This window comes from Struthio camelus, chromosome 14 (assembly GCF_040807025.1).
Source record: "Struthio camelus isolate bStrCam1 chromosome 14, bStrCam1.hap1, whole genome shotgun sequence".
NCBI lineage: Eukaryota > Metazoa > Chordata > Aves > Struthioniformes > Struthionidae > Struthio > Struthio camelus.
In genome coordinates this window covers 666,676-685,479 of record NC_090955.1, presented here as the reverse complement: position 1 = coordinate 685,479, position 18,804 = coordinate 666,676, and the positions used below count along the sequence as shown (strand labels likewise).

General features: G+C 54.8%; 1 protein-coding gene across 1 annotated transcript in view; it reads right to left on the bottom strand.

The window, feature by feature from the left end:
* PLXND1 (plexin D1) overlaps positions 1 to 15,797 on the bottom strand; it is a 94,473-nt gene extending 78,676 nt beyond the window's left edge. Inside the window, exon 1 of the mRNA XM_068906733.1 lies at positions 14,490 to 15,797. Within this exon, the coding sequence (XP_068762834.1) occupies positions 14,490 to 15,797 (1,308 nt within the window). The remainder of the gene's footprint in view (positions 1 to 14,489) is intronic.
* Between the last annotated feature and the right edge of the window lie 3,007 nt (positions 15,798 to 18,804).

The following is an 18,804-nucleotide window of genomic DNA, read 5'->3' as shown; positions in this document are numbered from 1 at the left end:
CTTAAAAATAGTTCTTAAGCAAAGACGGAGTTTTTTTCTGAATTAAAACTAGGCTGTAGTTCAAAAAAAGCCCTGAAGCTTTTGCTTTCAGCAAGGCTTTTTCTCACTTTACTACAGAGAGTCTGAAAGCTTTATAGTGCAACAGTAAGTGGAAAGTGAATCCTGCCCCTTTCATGCATCATATCATAGTGGATTAAAGTGTTGGCTTCTAACATGCCTGGAGTCCTGGGAAAATGACATAGCTAGCATCCGATAATCCGCTCCAAACTTGTTGATTTGTGGGACTTAGCAATCTTCATAGGCTCAAAATTTGGCAGTTGCTCCCACACAACTGACATTTTCAGGCCATTAAATTCTGTGATAAAAGGATTCCAGTTTTCTCTTTCGTCTTTCTTAACAAAAACCATTAGGCTTTTATTAACATTTAGGTAAGACTCAGGAAATCTCTGCAGTCAGAATATGCCAAATAGTTTGGACACTGTCCGAAGACAAGAGCAGGGCATAAATTCACAGCTGAACAATCCAGAGAAACTAAAAACCAGTGTGGAAACGTCCCACAGATACCATAACAAAATGGGCAGAGTGAGATGGTGGCAAGCAGACTCGGTCGCATTATGAAAACAGAAAGTACAAGCCCTCCTCTGTGTCCGGCAAAACCCAGACTCAGCCACAAAATCCCTCCCCAGGCACAGCCTATTCATTATGGAGCCCTCTCAGTACTGCTAGCAGTTTGTACCCACAATCATGCGTTTATCTGCTGGAGTGTTGCAACCAGAGCTGTCAAAAACAGGCTTTTTAAGATGCCTGGAGGAAAATGTCATCCTTAGAAGAGGACTCTACTGTTAAGGCACTTGAGACGTAAGCGGTCCTTAATTGTAGTGCTGCTGCAAAGGCAGGCATTATCAGAAAGCTCCTGCAACTTCCCATCATATTCTTCAGGCAATGGGAGACAAATCACTCTGCACTCTTGACCAGTTGAGGCACTCAGGCTGAGAAGCACGGTTAAATGAATCCTGCTGAATTTCTCCTCAAGAATCATCCACATTAAACAATCAGGACTCCAAGAGCACAGCAGATGTCCTCAAAAGAAAAGGACTTGACATGAAATCCACACCCTGTTCCGCTGTTTTCTTAGACTATAAGCTCCTTGGGCTAGGAACTGGCTTTTTTGTGTGTGTTTTGCATGTTTGTACAATGCCAGTGCAGGCCAGCCTTGGCCTATGGTGTGCTGTTAGCCACTAATAACAAGCTATCAAAATAACGATCTGCCTACTCACGATTGCAACCTGGTTTACCTCCTGTCCACGGGGAGCCAAGGGTCAGTCACTTTGCAATCATGCCAGTGGCTTTTTTGTACGCCTGTGTCTAGACACAGCAGTGGGGCCAATTCTCACTGGTGCAAATCAGCACAGCCTGACCCATGTCAGAGACCCTGCCAGTTCACATCTGCTGGGATCTGCTCAGATGTTATCCTGAAGGGTCTAAAGTGCATGCGAGAGGCCACTTAGAAAAAGCTCTTAGGACCACTTCTGTAAACCTCTGTGTTTATTTATGCCTTAGAAAACAATGATTATCTGCAAATAGCTGTGCAGTCATACAACACAGTCTTGTCTTTCTGTATGTCATGCACACTGCCGAGAGCAGGGGGGGTCGAGTCGCAGTGGCTCCCTGGAGGTCAGGTCCCATGGTACAAGAGGTGGGAAGTCCCTGGCTCACTGCAGTGGGCTCGGACCTCTCCACACTGTGCTGTGGGGCCTCCTGACGCAAATCCTGCTCGGGGCATAAAAACCTTACCATTTCTCATTCTTCTCTACGAAGGGCCCTGCCCTTGTTACCATAGTGTTGCAGATAGGAGAACAAGGGGTTGTGCTGGTCAAAACAGTGACTTGGGCAAAATGCCATATCTCACTAAGGGATAGTGGAAAGTTGCACACTGCTGCAAAGGCAACCCATTCCAAGGCAGGTGGCACCACCGCCACGGTGCTGCTGTAATACGGCTCATGGCAGTGACTAATCCAAACTTCATCGCCGTGTTTGGCTTATTTTGTGAGGTTTTTGTCTCTGGCAGAGGCGCTGGAGCTATCTGATCTCAGGGCACCATACTGCGTTCCCTGGGTCCCATCCCAGCCTCATGTATGCAGGTTTCATACCACGACGCTAACCTCAGTGGAGTGACTCCTGTTTGACCTGGATGAACGTGAAGTCTGAATGAGTCTTGCTCCCTCCGGCACTGTGCTCCACAGTGGATTATTACCTGTGGTTTTGACCAAATAAATCTAGAGTGTCTTTCCTTTTCAGACTGGAAGATCCTATGAGCCTTTGTGCCAGCTCTGCTTAAACCCTTGGCATCGGCTGCCAAGCAAGGCTGAAAGAGAGGAAAAAGGCAGGGAGAGGATCACATCATACTTTCTGCTCTACCAGGCCTGGCAGCGCTGCAGGTCAAATCAATTAACTCAGGCTGACTGCTGATGGCTCTCTACAGGATGCTCTCTTGGCTAGGGATCACAAGACAGGCCACATGCACGAGGACGGGCGAATGGCACAAATCACGCCAGCCTGAACCACCTCACGGCTACCCTACCTGGCTGTTTCAACAAGTTTTTGCCCTCCCTTCACCACAGTCAAAGAAACCAGACCAAGGAACTAGATGAAGTGACAGCTTTGCCATGGATTTTACCAGGAACGTCACTTGTTCTGTTACATTTCTAATCGGTTTCATGGAAACACAACAGCACGCTGGACTGGCCACCACTCTGTACGGAAAAGGATGTCTTCTCTAATTCCTAGAATAAAGCCTAGACTTACACTAGACTCTCTGTTCATAACTCGGGGCACCAGAATCACGCATTCCTGTGGGAGTTTGCTAGGCCTGAATCAGGAAAGTTAACAGTTTGCTGAATAGAAGGAATTGCTTATAAAAAACTATCAACAGATTTCCTCTGTCAAATCCCCGTGAATCATCCTTCCCTTGACAAATGAGCATTCACTGTACCAAAGCCAATGGCATCCAGCAGAATCGATGCATTAGTTGCATAGAAAGAATAATGACTGTATCGATTCACCAGCTTCTCCCTTCTACAACAGATGAATGTCATCCCAACGCCGAAAAGTGTTTCTTTGGCTTCTACAGAGTTTTTGATTCCTGGGAGCTTTTCAGCCTCTTATCTTAGTTTTTATTTTACAGGAAAGCTTGTTTTTTCTTGTCACACAGAACTAATGCTTTCTTCCCTCTACTTTTGACTCAAACCCTTTTCTTTCCTGCCCATTCCTGACATTCACTCTTAGCAGCTTCACATGGGAAATTCACCTGATTAAAATGAGTAAGGAATTCAGGCTTGTATCTCTCAAATTAAGTGAGCAGAGCAAATAACGAGCAAAACCAAGCAAGCACAGTAACAATCTCCATTAGGAAAGGCAGGGTGAGGCAAACACTTTGCAGACAAGTGATTCTCCTGGGACTTTTCATCTACTCAAACCATTTCTGCAATTACTCAAGAATCTCTGTACAATCAGAGGCAAGAGATTCCTGAAAGCCCTGTCATTGTCAGCTCCGTACCATAAAGCTGCCCATATCAGTAGTTTTGCCTTTCTCTGATTTCTGCAGTTTTCAGCAAAGATTGTGAGGTGCTCATCTATTATAAAGTGACAGGCTAAGAAGTCTGCATTTCTGAAGCCAGAAATTGGCTGAAAGTTCAGAATCAGAACTGACCTAGGAAGCTGAGCCCATCTACTCCCTAAAAATAAACAGGAAACTGTTTTGGAAGTGAGACTGCAAAGACACAAAAAGATCAAGATCTTCAATTAGTTCTCAAGGCCAAACTTGGATGAGGTTAAACTGCTGCATCTAAACTTCAGCAGAGGCACATTCACCCCCACTGCAGACTCAGACCTCAACCACCAATGTTAAAGTGATTCTGAAAAGCCAGAAGATGCTCTCAGCACTTTGCTTTATCACAGAGGGCTAAAACATGGAGCTCTTCTCGCTGTTTTAGCAAACAGCAGTCCAGGGTGGATCTCATGTACTCCTGTTGGTAGTGCTGGCATGCATGAACTGATCTCACAGAGAAGCAGGTGACTGAGGAGACTGGGAAAGCATAAGGGCTGCAGCCGAGCGGTAGGCAAAACTAGCGAGCTTGTTACAGTAAGAGCAAGGCCCAGCAATTGCTTAAACAAACAAAGGCTTCCTATGGCCATCAATCTTCTGTTATGTGTAACTTAAGATATAGGAGGAAAGGGTGGGGGGTGTCTGACTTCAGGCATCTAGTAAATGGAGCCTTCCTCAGGGTGCTAAAGAGCACGTAAGAGCTTTGGGAGCATCCCTGGAGGCTCCAGCCTCAGCTCCTAGAAGCGGCACCTAAGTTGGATGCTTGGTTAGATGGTGCGATTGCCCCCTTGGTCTCCTCCACCACCTCCTCTTACAGGAACCAGCCAGAATCACAGCCATCCATCAGTCAGACACGGCCCAGGCCCTTGATGCCGCCTGACACCCAAAGACATCATGCTATGAAGAACGGATTTAACCAAGCAGGTCCAGTTAAAGGAAAAGGAAACCACACAGCCACAGCCCAGCATGAGTACGTGAGGTGCAGCTACAGAGGAGGACAAAGACCCGGCTAGGAGTTCAAACGCAGCACATGAAAACCAACTCGTACTCGAACCCTTGTTTTTCAGAAAGCCTCTCCTATTGTTTCCTTACATAAGGAGGGAAAAAGCGACCCAGAGACTGAACTAACGGTAAAGAAAGTGGAAAGGAACGTTAACAAGTCTGCTGGGACCTGCTCTGCACAGATCTCTCCCGAGTCGCCATAAAACCGCCCCACTCAGGCCCAACAGCCCCCGCACAAGAGTTTCCCCTTCTGGACCCAGCAGGGGCTGGGGTTCCCGTGCACGCAGGTGTCGCACGCTGCAGACCGCCCAAGCAACGGCCGGCACGCGCCATTAAACAGGAAACTGCTTCCAGCAGGGAAATATAAAAAATGCTAGCCTTTTAACTGCAATTGCACATCCTTCATGCTGCCAGGAAGACTGGTCAAGCTTATTATGTCAGTCTTCATCCTGCATTAAATACAATACTTCAGATTATACAATCAAATCCCCCAGGAATGGGCAGGCAGAAGGATTAACGAACAACAGGCTCCAAAGGGGTTGTCACAGTCAAAATAGCATGTATTTAGGCTGTGAGAGTTTGTATGTCCTTTAAAATCACCCCTATTGGAAATGCTGTCTTCTGCCCAGTTCTTTAGGGACAAAAAGAAGAATTTATCAGCCCAAGAGTGCCTCACTCCAAGGACATTCTCACTAGTTTTGAAAGCTGAACTAAAATGTCCCTGCTGAAACTGTTTGGAATAAGAAGTCTGATTTATTCAGACTGTATTTTCTTAGCTGCGCTTTCCTCAGGAGAGTCCCCCCCTTCTACCACTCAAGCTGTGTTTCTCATTTATGTTTAGCTTTGGCTTCAGCAACCAATTTCAAAATATTCAAACTCCTTCCCACAGGAAGGAATCTGGATGGACAGTAAATTTGGCTTCTCAGTCTTCAGAGTTTTTTTTTTTTGTTATTGCTGCTACTAACACTTAGCACTTTACATCTTCAAAGTGCTTTGAAGGCATATCTGTGTGAGTCTGTGTTGAGAAAAGCATCCATTAAAGTAACAACTTCTTACCTAACAGAACTGGTCTTTTGCACGTGTCAGTTCAAATCTGCTTCATTTAGCAATAGTTTATAGTAAACGCTTTCCTGTATTTTCCTCATTAGTTCTGCAGAATCAATTAAGCTCTGAGATAGTGAGCAGAATTCTAGTCGTCTTTTATGCGTCCTCACTAAAACCTGCTTCTCTGAATCGCAGTGTTTATTCCCACCCCAACATACGGAAAAGGAATCCTCCGCGGGTGTTTTTAAGCATATCGTGCGGTCAGCCGTCTAGGTACTGCCCTTCAGAATTAACACAACTCCTCTTACTCTCAGATCCCAGCCTAGTTTGGTGGTCTGGCACAGAAAGATTAAAAATAATTTTTTTTTTTTACTCCTTAACCAAGTAGTCCAAATATACAAATGGCTGAGGTACAAAAACCACGTTTTAAGGGACACATACCGCTTCATTAGCCCACCAACATACCATACCTTTGCTCCACTCTAACGCACATGAGATAGAGACCTCTGCCCTCATTTTTAGGACTGGGAAGATCTAAGTGAGCACGTTAAATGGCTGGTTATGGAAAGTGAGACAGAATCAAGATCCAGCTCAGGCTCTTCTGACCTGTGGATCAGCTTCCAAGCACACACACACACTTTGTCTCCTCTTGCAGACGCCATCCATACAGAGCAAGAGACGTTCTCCAGGCTGTCGAAAAGCACTACAGTGATTTACTTGCTTGTATTGCATCTCCCCAGCTTCTTCTCTGGGGGGGTCCTATTTTTTAGCAATTAGGAAATCAAGATCAACAGAGTAATCTTAAAACTTGTTAAAATGAACGATCCTACTGAATTCAGCAACAGAGAATCTCTCTTACTTGGTCAAAGCATAAAAGGCTTTCTCTCTTCCTTACCATCACATATTTTCTCTGCCATCTTCAAGATTTGTAAAAAACGGTTTCCAGGACTGTTTGGAAAGATCTAGTAAATACACCAAAATCCACTGCATTTTGCAGCTTGCTGTGGTACCTAATCTCAGCACAAAATTATGCTGCAAGTTAGGAGATTCCAGGGACATAACATTACACTCTCAGCTTCTCCCCCAAACCTGAAGACTTTCTCCAGCGGCTCAGCGTTGGCGGAGCAGCCTCTCGCCAGCGGCAGGGCCCTGGCAGGCAGCGGTGGCGGCGCGAGGGCAGCTCAGCCCCCGAGCCGGCCCGGACGCCCTCGGGAGAGGAGCGGGCAGAGACGCGCGTCCTGCCGGAGACGCGCGCTCCAACCGCACAGAAAAGTCAGCAGAAGAAAGCAGGCGCATCGACTGCGCTCCAGAAGGGGATGTCTGTCCAGCACACAACTTACGGGGCCTCTGTATTGCTTTCAGGTAACGTCACGATTGCCTGGGTACTGAACGACCTCGGAGAAACACCAAGGGCTAACAAGGGATTCCCTAGCCCAAACAACTTTGGAAACGGATGTTTTATGCTACAAAAACAAACAAACAAAAAACTCATCCTTAACATCACCCCTTCCTCATCAAGTGCTATCGTTATGCTATAAACTTATCCCAGCTCCTCCCCAGAAGACACTCTACACTCAGACATTTTCTAGACTATGCCAGGTTTGCAGTGGCTCATTTTAATAAGGCTATCCGCCAGAGACGACTTTTGGCCGCTAGCAGCTCAAAACCTGTTACACGTTGGCAGCGGTCAGCAGACGGTGGGATAAAATCTAAGAGCTAAAGGGTTTTTGCTCCAGAAGCAGGAAGAGTGAAACAGCTTAATACGTGAAACAGAGACGAGACAGGAACAGGAACCCAAACTCCAGATTTCCTTCGAAGACCCGCGAGGTGTGTATTCGGGTTTTTCTAAATCCAGGCTTTCAGGCAATTTTGCTTCTGGGTTAGAACTGGAAGATTCATATGCCAACGCTGCTTACAATACACAAGCCACCGAAATCTTGCCCAAACAGCTACCCTCAAACGGGGCGGCGGCGGCCAGGACGAGGGGCAGCAGGAGCCCCCGCGCCGGCCGCGCGACGCTGCCCTCGTCCCCGCGGGCCGGTGGTCCCCTCCGGCTGCCCGCGGCCGGGCCGGGCCGCCGCCGCCGCGCGGTGCCCGCGCCGGCCCAGCGCCAGGGAAGGCGAAGGGCGGGCGCAGACGGGGCGGCCGGGCACCGCTCCGCGCTCCTCTGCCGCCGCCGCCGCCGCCGCGCAGCCCCCGAAGAGCCCAGAACAACCCGCGCCGGCGCCGCGGACCCGCCAGGCCGACGCTGGAAGGCAACGCTGCCCTTTCCGCCCCCCAAAACACCTCAGCCGGTTGTGCCGGTCTCCGCCGGGCGGGAGGCTGCCGCCGACGGCCGGCCCCGACTCGCGCCGAGCGCGAGGCCTCGCGGCCCCTCCGCCCGGGGCCCGCCGTCCGCGCGCCCCTTCCCTGGCCCGGCCCCGCCACGGCCCCCTCCCACCCGCGGCAAGGCGCAGCCCCGCGGGCTCCTGCCCCGTCGCTCCTTGCGAGCGGCCCGCTCTCTGCGCACCCGCGGGCCGGCTGAGGGCTGCCAGCGCTCGGGGCTGTAGCAACACCCCGAGGCGCCGTTACCGCTCTCCTCCGCGTCAGCGGCACAGCACCAGGAACCAAGTCCCCGAGCGCGAGCCGCGCGCCCCGTATCGTGGGGCTGTTCCCCCTCCTCCTCGCTGAGAGCTCTCACCGTGGTTCAGTGTCAGCCTGCTGCCCTAACGGCACGTGCAAACGGCCAGTTACGTGTCCGCTCGCTCGTGCGGGCAGCGGCCGCCGCGGCCCAGGCCCCTGGCTACGACGTGCACGCTGCTGCAGAAGCCGAGGCAGCACCGGCAGCCGCGCTCAGGTACCCGCCATCGCCTGTTTCCAACCGCAGCTGGCTCCCGCCTGCCCTGCCTTTGCATTACATTCCCACGGCCAGGGGCTCAGGCTTACGGTGCTTGCAGCACCTTGCTGGAAAGGGTCATCAGACCGCAACGTCAGCAGCCTGTGCCTGCCTACAAGTCTAATGGATGTCCACTGGGATGTACAAAGAGGCCCAGTGAGGTGTTTTTAGAGCATCCCACTAGGCGCCCATCCGCACCTCTAGGTGCTTTATTCACCTTTGCCCTCAGCCCCATAAATCTTCTCTCTCAATCGCCATAAAATAAGACTTAAAAAAAAAAAATTTCAGAAAAGGGAAGCGACAATCTCTGCAGCTCTACCCACCGAGATCTCGCAGCTGCGCCGGCAACTCCGAACACGCAACGGGACGCCCAGGGGAGCCGGCCGCGAGCCAGCCCTCCACCTGCCATGGGAACCAGCGGGCGCCACGCAAGGTAAAAATGCTTCAAAACCCCTGAAAGAAGGGACCGCTCCCACGCGATGATTCACTGTCCCCGTACATTACGAGCGTGGTCTTCCTAGGGCTGCCAGCATCCTTCTGGCTGAGAGAGGCAGAGACTGAGGCTGCAGTTTGTATTTCCACGTGAAACACGGGACTTGGGAAGAATTATTCTTGCCCTGTTTTTCACCTAACCCTTTAGTTCGTTACAGGAGATCCGGTGAACTCTGCTGAACAAAGTCAATCTGAATTTGCACGCGCCACCAGACCGGTCAGCCCGCTGCGCCTGCGTTGCCAGCTCGCCGAGACCCCGACCGGTGCGGGAGACCCCGCGCCCTTCCCGGATCGGCTCGCGAGCACCAGCCAGCAGCACAGCTTCTCATGCCAGAAACAGGCTCCGGCTCTCCCGCAGCCGGGAGCCGCCTGCAGCTCTCACCCCCAAAGCGGGCGCAGGGGCTCCCTGAGCGCGGCCCCGCTCCCGGGGGCCAGCGCTCCCGGGCAGGAAGGTCCCTCCCGGCACGGGCCCACCGCCGCCGCCTGCAGAGCAAACCCCCAGGCACAGGACACCGGCCTCTGCTTTGCCTGCAAACAACTTTCAGAAGCAAAACAGATTACGTGGACACAACAATAACTTTGCAATAATAGGGTATTTTTCAGCCTCACATGAATGCTAGCAAACTCCAAATGCAACGTATGCCGTGAAAAGCCGAAATTGCCTGCTACAAGGAGTTTTGCTTTATTTTTAATGTACAAATAAATTAAGTGCAAATTCCCAGTTTCCTTTCTGTGGCTAATCCTCCGGATTTATTTGAGTAGATGTAAGGTTAGAGCACATTTATTTTCATGTTTAGTATTTCTAAATTAGTATAAACCAGCACTTCAAAGTAACTCAGCTCCTATAAAACCCAATCCCACAGAGACGCCACAGCGTATTTGGACGGTAAGTAGATGCTTTGTCATATTCCCACGTGTATACAAGTTTTTATTTTGGGAACATTTTCTTACTGGTTTCAAACCATATTTCCATGCCCAAGCATACATACCCTGAAACTGTTTATATAATCTACCCAAGAAGTTCATTTCATTTAACAGCCCGCTGTAGTAAAACTCACTGGTGGCTATCTCATCGTTGCCCCACAAAACACGGCGTCCGATGAACATGCAGGATCTGACACAAAGCCACAAGAGCCAGAAACTTGAGAATTGATGCTAAATTGCAACATTATCCCACGCTGCTGTGCCCAAGTTTTTCAGCATATAAAACAAACAAGGTTTTTAGCTTTTTTTTTTTTTTTTTTTGAGATGTAGACCCCAAAACATTTTCCAGGGGAGACGTGGATCCCTGGATTGCAAATTTAAATCGAACGACAACACATCTGCTTTCTCTAGTACCGTCCAGAGATTTTTTTTTTCTTTTAAGGAGACGGTGGGGCTCTAGGTGGGAAAACACAAAAGGCGGCTGAAGGATTCAGGTGCCTGGGGTGGGGTTACCAGCTTCGCTTTCTTTCAACTGTGAGTTTGTCGTATATTGTATTTTATTTTGTGTTAAACTCGGATCCTCAAAGCAGCCAACACTGGGATACAGACAGCGCGAAGGGTTGTAGAGATGACCTAAAATTCATGTTTACTTGTCATCGTGCTGTTGTTGCAGCCGAGGAAAGGGAGCTGAAACTGCCCGGCAGCCCCCGGCGCGTCCCCTGCCCTACGCGCCGGCCGGAGACGGGAGCCCGTCGGGACGCGGACGGCGTGGGGCAGCGCGGCCAGCCGGCGCCGGAGGAGCCGCCGCAGCGTCGTTTCTAGCGCTGCCGAGGGGGACGCCGGGAGCCCTGCGCGGCCCTGGCGCCCACCGGACCGCGAGCCAGCTGGGCGGAAGAGGTTAAACAGGGAGGCACCCGCTGGGGCTCCCCAGGCTTTGGCAAGGCCTGTCAGCTCACTGCTGCAAGCCGCGCTGAGGACAGGGCGGCTACGGCAGAGACTGCGTGCTCCTTTTCTCTCCTGGAGGCCTGGGTTCAAGTTCTGCCGAGGATTTTCGTGGTGAAAACGCGGCAATGACTTCACGTGGGCGTTTCATTTGAACTGCCCGTGTTACAGAAACAGCCCACTGTTTGACACAAAATTTATTATAAAAAGCTCTTTCTGTTGAGGGAAAGCAATACTAGAGCTCACCCATTCACTCTCAGTCCAAAAAAAAGGAAAAAGGGGGGGGGGGGCGGGGAGAAAAAGCTCAAACTCAATCCTTCCTTAATGCATACCCCTTCCCCTAAGCCGCCGGTGTTAACTCAGCTCCCGGGGGAGCGATGAGACACCGCGCTCGTCGAGCCCCAGCCCGCCTCCACCCCTTGCCTAGGACGGTTCCCGCGCCCCCCGCCTCTCAGCGCAGCCGCCAAGCGCGCCCCTCGCCAAAGCGAACAGGACCATCCCCAGGCCGAGCCCGCAACCCGTCCCACCCAGCCGTCGGGGACCCCTCAAGGGCCCGAGGCGCCGGTACCTCCGCAGCGGGAGCCCAGGCCGAGCGCCGCTGCCCGCCGCCCCCCCGGGCCACGGCACCCCCCTACGGGTCCGAGGGCCGCCGGAGCGGGGCATCGCCCGACCCCGACCCCGACGGCCGCCGCTCGCGCCCGCTCTCCCGCGCCGGCGGTTTCGTCCCACGGTTAAGTGCTGCAGGCGAGGAGCATTCAATTAGTCGGAACAGCACACGAGGGGGCAATGATTTCCCTTTCACGCAGCATTACGCCCAGCAGCCAGCGCGCCCTGCCGTAACCGCCGACCACTTTAGCCTAACGTGTTTTTGCAGCGAGTCAGGCAACCATTACACGGGTTTTTTCCAGAAGGAGTTTAAAACCCAGCAGCCTAGTCTACAGAAAGAACTAACCAACTGCAATTTTGGTAATGCTCGAGCACCTCTAAGCTACACGTAGGCAAAAGAAATCTCGGGAGCCCACTAACAGGTTGGAGAAGTGGCGCTTTTAACGGGAAGGCGGCTAGATGCCCAGCCGCACCACCCAACCAGCTCTGCTGCAACGCATTTTCCTGCTGTGTCCCCAGGCCGGGACGCAAAACGCATTGGAATATTTCATCGTCTCCAAGGTGGAAAACGATGTTAGATTTCTGCAGCACAAAGAAACACAGTATTACAGCTCTTCTCTTGACACAGCCACTCTGGGACTCGAGAAGGAAAACAGCTTGTTAACTTGTTGGCAATTCTAAAGATTAAGTAAAAGGAAAAAGAAATAATGAAAAGCTCGCCTTCTGACTGGTAAGAAGGCTTCCCAGCAGGCTTGGTCAGTGTTTTGAGAGAAATAACGCCTCAAATAAATGGGAAATGCAGAAATATTAAGCACGAGCGAATATTAATAGTATGCCTCACTTATATCCTGCTGTACTCGACATCAAAGGATCTCAGAGCAGCTTTACAACTGTAATCCCTTACTCCGTGTGAGTTAGGCTTCTGAATAACGGTAACAAATATAGGCGGCGCATGCTGCAAGTCAGGAAACTGAGGCACCCGAGGGGGGAACGATGAGCACCAGCACCCAGGCAGCATGCGTGCAAAGCCCGCTCCAGGACCCAGCTTTCCCTGCCCAGCCCCACTACCACTAACCCATACCGCTGCTTCGCTGCAAACGCAAGTTTTCCTATGGCCTGATCTTGCCGCAATGCTAAACATAGAGGATTTCTGCTGACTTCTGTAGGATTAGAGGAGGCCCAGCATTTTACAGCTTGCTCCTCTGAATATCGTATACCCAATCTTAAATTCAACCATCCTCCAGAACGCAGCCATTCCTTTACAGAACTAGCAGACAGTATATTCCTAGTCACCTCCATGCTCAGATAAGCTCCTGAGTGTGGCATTTATGTCAGAATTAAGCTCATTAGAAGTGTAGTTCTCAAAAACATTTACTGATTTTGTTATTTCCTGTAGGTAATTGCTCTGCGCTGTAAAACCTGCTCCTCATCCTCCTTCTGGCACTGTCTTTGGCTCTGGGTTAGGCCAGTCTCAGCCTTTCCGCCACCCTTCCCACCTCCTCAGAGTACCGAGAGGAGCGGTGCTCTTAGGGGTACGCCTTAGGGTGGGTGGAACAACGTTATGGGCCAGATCCAAAGACGCAGGGAAACCCTCAGTTACGTGCCGAGCCGTTACGTGCCGAGTGACGCGCTGAGAAACGGAGGAATCAGGTGTCTAAACATCTCACTAGATATAACCAGATACAATTTTTGATATTTCAAATAGTAATACACCAGAGTTATTATTTTCCCTATTGAACAAAAGTCAGAAAAAAAATGCATTTTTCAAACAGTCAAGGAGTACTGGGGAAGCTCAGGGGAGCCGGGTGCCTTTCTGCCATTGACTTTCAATTAAAATTGGACCCTTAACGCTCTAAATAATTCCCAGAAACCTCAGCCACAACGTCTGCTCTCGGGGGCTTCGACTGGGACGTTACGATCCTGCGAGGTGCTGAGGGTCTGATTCTCAGGGACGCTGAGCTTCAACTAACGCCAACAAGAACCGCAGGTGTTTTCCAGTCCTGTAAATACGATTCCTGACTCCCAGCGACTCCTCCGAGAGCTGTGACCGTGCCAGGACTTCAGAGCTGGGCTCCTGGTGTTTAATGCACTGAGTCTTTGTGGAATTAACTCAAAAGCCAGGACAACTACCAGACTTCCTGGCTGTCAGGCAGCTTGTACTTTGCCACCAGGGGAAAGCTATGCAACTTTGCTAGAGCAGGTCTATGAACCCGAGCATTAAGACTACGTATGTTAACACAGCGTGGCGATGCCACACTAAACACCTCGGTTACCATGGCAAACCTTTCTCTCTGCCACTGGCACAGCGCAGGGAAGCCGGAGCCCAAACGCTCTGTCTTGCCTCTGAAACCAAACAGATGTTTTTACGATCTCTGACGGAGCTGAGTTATGCATCCTTCCCAGAGGAAGGGAAAAATGCAGGGGTAAAGCAGCTCCTTCTTCTTTTTCTTTCTTTTCTTTTTTTTTTTTTTTTTTTTTAAACAGTGCACGTCTTTAGTGAAGGGGAAAACAGGCGTCTTTATCTGGCTTTAGCGTTTATGCCCACTTGGTAACAAATTGTGACAATGGCAAAACTTTCACCCCAAACGCAAGCAAACAAGGCAGCCTCTGTGCGCAGGTCCCGCTCTGCGCGGAGCACGCGCCGCCCGCCGCGGGGACGTGGGAAGGGAGCGGCTGGACCCGAGGACGCTGGCCGGGCTGCTGTCCCTCCGCGTCCGCGCAGGGAGCAGCCGCCAGCGAGAGTCAGAAAAATAAAGTGTGAGTCACTGCGAGTCCACTGGGGACAGGGGACGTGGGAATGGAGACGGTCCTTGATGGGGGGGGCACCGCGCACACCCGCAGGTCTCTCTACGCGTGAGCGGCGCCGCGCCTGGCTCGGCGCGCCGCAGCGGGGCAGCGCACACCCACGCGGCGGCGGCGGTCCCGCGTGGGCGCGCGGCCCGGGGGGGTGGGGGGGAGCGCCCGCCCGGTGCCCGGTGCCCGCCGCCCGCGCCCCCCTACCTGGATGTTCCTCTTCTCGCAGGCCGGGCCGGTGCCCTGCACCACGCTGTCCAGCACGGCCACGGCGCCGGCGGCCGGGCTGGCGAAGCAGGCGCTGCGCGCCGCCCGGATGGCCTCCTCGATGTCGGCGAAGCGGAAGGCGCAGAGGGCCGAGCGCGGCCGCCCGCCGCCCGCCCGCGCGAAGACGCCGAAGAGCCGCTCGCCGCCGCCGCCCGCCCGCGCCGGGCACACGGACACGAGCCGCGTGAAGCCGCCGGCCGCGCCGCAGCGCAGCCCCAGCTGGATGTAGGACTCGGTCAGCTTCTTGGGCTCGGCGCTGCCGTTGAGCGGCGGCTCGGCCGCGTCGCCCAGGCAGATGCGCGCCAGCAGGCTGTGCGAGGGGCTCTCCTTGCTGCCCGCGTTGGCCTCGCTGTTGAGCGCCAGGTAGGCGTAGGGGCGGCGGGCGGCGGGCGCGGGGCGCCGGGCGCCGCCGTGCAGGAAGGCGCGCACGAAGCTCAGCTTGTGCCGCGCCTTGGCGCCCTGCTTGATCTTGAAGATGTTGTCGTCGGAGGGGTTGATGTCGAAGGTGAAGAGGCGGGCCAGGTCGCCGCGGGCGTTGAGGGCGCGGATGGCGATCTCGGGCGTGTTCTCGAAGCGGTGGTCCTCCAGGCTCTGGTTGCGGGGGAAGAAGGGGCTGCCGAAGCCCGTGTAGGTGGCGGCCACCAGCAGCCGCGTGTCGCCGCCGCGGCGCAGCACCAGCCCCACGGTGGAGGCGTTGGGGTGGTTGGCCGCCACGTTGAGCATGCTGGGGAAGACGGTGACCGGCTCGTCGCCGCCGCCGCCGCCCGGCGGGAAGCGCACGGCCACGGCGGAGATGTTGGCCATGCTGCGCAGCTGGCAGAAGCCCTGGTAGATGGAGCCGCAGACCACCAGCACGCCCTGCGCCGGGTCGGGCTGCAGCAGCTTGTTGTAGTTGTTGGTGAGCACCTTGGGGTGCTCGCAGGAGGCCTGCGGCAGCTGCGGCGCGTGGCACAGCGGGTTGTCCAGCACCGGCCCCACCGCCTCCTCCACCTCCAGCGTCAGGTTGGGCCCCGAGAGCTGGTACAGCCGGTTGACGGCCGCCAGGTAGACGCGGGTGCCCGCGCCGTCCAGCGCGAAGTTGTTGGTGGGGGTGGGCGAGAGGAACTTGCGCTGCACCTCCAGCCCGGCGCCCGGCAGCGGCGGCAGCAGCAGCAGCGGCAGCAGCAGCAGCAGCAGCGGCGGCGGCGGCGGCAGCAGCGCGGCGGAGCCCCGCGGCCCCGCGCCCGCCGCCGCCGGAGCCGGAGCCATGGTGCCGCCGGCGGGGCCGCAGAGGAGCGCTCCCGCGGAGCCGGCTGCCGCGGCGCGGAGCAGGCGGGGAAGGCGGCGAGGGGCGGGCGCGGCGGGGGGCGGCGGGGCGCGCTCACGTCCGGGGCGGCCGCGCCTCCGCCCGGCCCGGCCCGCCGCGCCCCCGCCCCCTCGCTTTTGGCATTACTCATCCCCTCCTTCTTTAGGGTTTGTCATGTGAATGTGATTAAGTTGAAAATATTTCCCCCGAGCTGCCGCGCGAGCCTCGCACCAGGCAAACGCAAAAAGCGGCAGCGCCTTGTTCCTCGAGCGCGGCCCCGCTAGCAACAAATAACTCGTGTTCCTTCCTCTCTCTCCCTTGTTCCTCTCCTTACGTTTCTGAGCAGAGCGGGGCCGGGCGGCGCGGAGCGCTCTTCCCCACTGCGCGGCAGCGCGGCCGGCCCGAGCAGCCTCGGCCCCGGGGCTCCGCTTGGAAGCGGCCGCGCGCCGGGGCTTGCGGGGGCCATGCATTAAGTGAAGAAATATTCCAGGCACGTAAAGGGGGGGGGGGGGGCTCGCTGCGGCCTCCCCGGTGTTTCGGTCCCGGCAGCGCGACCGCTCGCCCCGGTCCCTGCCGCTCCCCGGCCGGTCCCTCCCCTCCCCGCGCCGCCGGGATCGCTGCGGGCTGCCGGGGAGCCCCGCGGGGCGCCGCCGAGCAGCGGACGGGGCAGCCTCCCCCCCGGAGACGGAGCAGCCCCCGTGGGAACGCGGCAGCCCCCGTGGGAACGGAGCAGCCCCCGTGGGAACGCGGCAGCCCCCGTGGGAGCGCGGCAGCCCCGTGGGAACGGAGCAGCCCCCGTGGGAACGGGGCTGCGGCGCGCCCGGCAGCGCGGGCTCCCCCGGGCTCCACCGCAGAGCCAGCCCTGCCCGCACCGCTTGCCAAAAGCAGAGCTCAAGACAGGACCGTGCGTCTCCTCTGCCCTCCATCGGCTCTTTTTGACAGTGAAAGAAAAAAAAAAAAGAGGTGCTGGGATTCCTAAATTCCACCCACTGAACTGCACAGAGGGAAAATGCCCCCGAGATAGCGCGGCCTGTGATCCTCCCTCCCTTATCGGCGTGGGAAAGCGCTGCCGCCCAGGCGAAGGTGGCGGTTTGCCTCGCGCGTCTTCTGCCCCCCCGGCCGTGCCGCCCCCGCGGAGCCTGCGCGCCCCCCCCCCCGGCCGGGCCGCCCCCGCGGAGCCTGCGCGCCCCCCCCCCCGGCCGTGCCGCCCCCGCGGAGCCTGCGCGCCCCCCGCCCGGGCCGACCCCCCCCGGAGCCTGCGCGCCCCCCGCCCGGCCGTGCCGCCCCCGCGGAGCTTGCGCGCTCCCCCCCGCCCCCCCCCGGAAGGCCGCTGCGCAGCCGCGGGGACGGCGGCGGGCTCTGGGCCGGGGGCCGCGCTGCCCGCGGGGTGGGCGGGCGCGGAGGGGTGCCAGGAGCGGGGGGCTCATGCGCTGCCTTCGCTCTGCGACACCCCGCGACGTCCCGGCCACGGCGGGTGCCGGGCTAGCGTCGAGGCGCCGGTGCCCCTGTACCGCGTGGGGCCGAGCGTGCCCCCACGCGTGCCCCGCGGGGCTGACGCGGGCGGGATGCCCTGAAACCTGCCACCCCCCCGGGCAGCACCTTGCAGCCTCGGCCCCGCTCGTTCGGCTTTCACCGACGCAGACACGCTAGCGAGGCTGAGGAGGACGCGGAGCGACTTGCGTTCGGGACGGAAACAAACGTGCTGCTGCTGTCCAATCTCATTTCTACACCTGCCAATTTTCCTCACCCCCCTCCAGTCCTCCTCGCCCTCCTCGGAGCGCTAATTAATACATAACTGCCTCGGCCACGCCACGTCCGCTGAAAATGTGCGTTGAATTAAATGTTGTGCTTTTGCGCTATCGAACGCATTGTCTCTGCTAATCATATCCTTAATTAATAGCGATATTAGCTGTTTTTAAATGTGGGGCTTCTTAGTCCTTTTTTTTTAAACTACAAGTTAGCAATTTTTTAATGTGATCATGTCTTTAATTGCACAGAAATAAACCCTCGTGATCCCAAACCCTTAATCTGCCTATTTTAGGATTTCTTATGCCTGCTTATCCTGATAGTAGAGCATCTTCCATGTGAAATCAGCCTTTTAAGGCATATCAAATTAAATTCCAGATTACAGTCAGTTAAAAAAAATTAGGCCAAAGAATACAGAGAAATGTGCGACTTACCCAAAGGTATCCAGTACTGGCTTTGTCAGAAAATTCCCCCAGGAGTTCTGACGCCCATTTCCTACACTGAGCGGTTATCTGCACTGATGCAATTAAAGCCAAAATATTTGTGATATTGAAGGATTATTTGACAAAGATTTTATTACGGTTGTTTTTGTTAGGAAACAATCCTCTGGTAAGATGCTTTGAGGGGAATGTTTTCCAGAAATGATTTCCCACCCCTATTATCTGGGCTGTTAGAAGCCCTAGTGAATCTTTCAGGATAGATAATGTTCCTAATGGAGCAGCAGAGGTTTTTAAATCTCTTATACGCAGATCTCACCATTATTTTGTGTTCAGGAAGGAAAAAAAGGTCAAAATTAAACCACACGCCTGCTGCAATAGACAATCACCCGCCCAGCCAAAGCCCTTCCCGTTTGCCTCCTTCGCACGTTTAAAGATAACAGCTTTTCAGACCTCTCTGCGGGGGAGAGGGGCTGTGTGCAGAGGAACTCAAAAACACTTTAATTATTAATAAATATATTTACACGAGAACAGTTTCCCTTTAGGGGAAACATGAGTTGCTCATGCAGTCACTCGGGTTATATCGACTCGACACTGTTGAAAAGCGGGACCTAATCGCTTTAGTACGGGGCGGGGGGGGTATAAACATCTATTTATTCAGGGGGTTTACCCGCAAGGAGCCCGTGAAGCGCTGCGCGGACCGGGGGAAGCCGGCCCCGCGCGTGGGCGACGGGCTGGTTTGGCTCCGCAGCCGCCAGCGGGCTGCCTGCGGCCGGGCCGCGGTGTC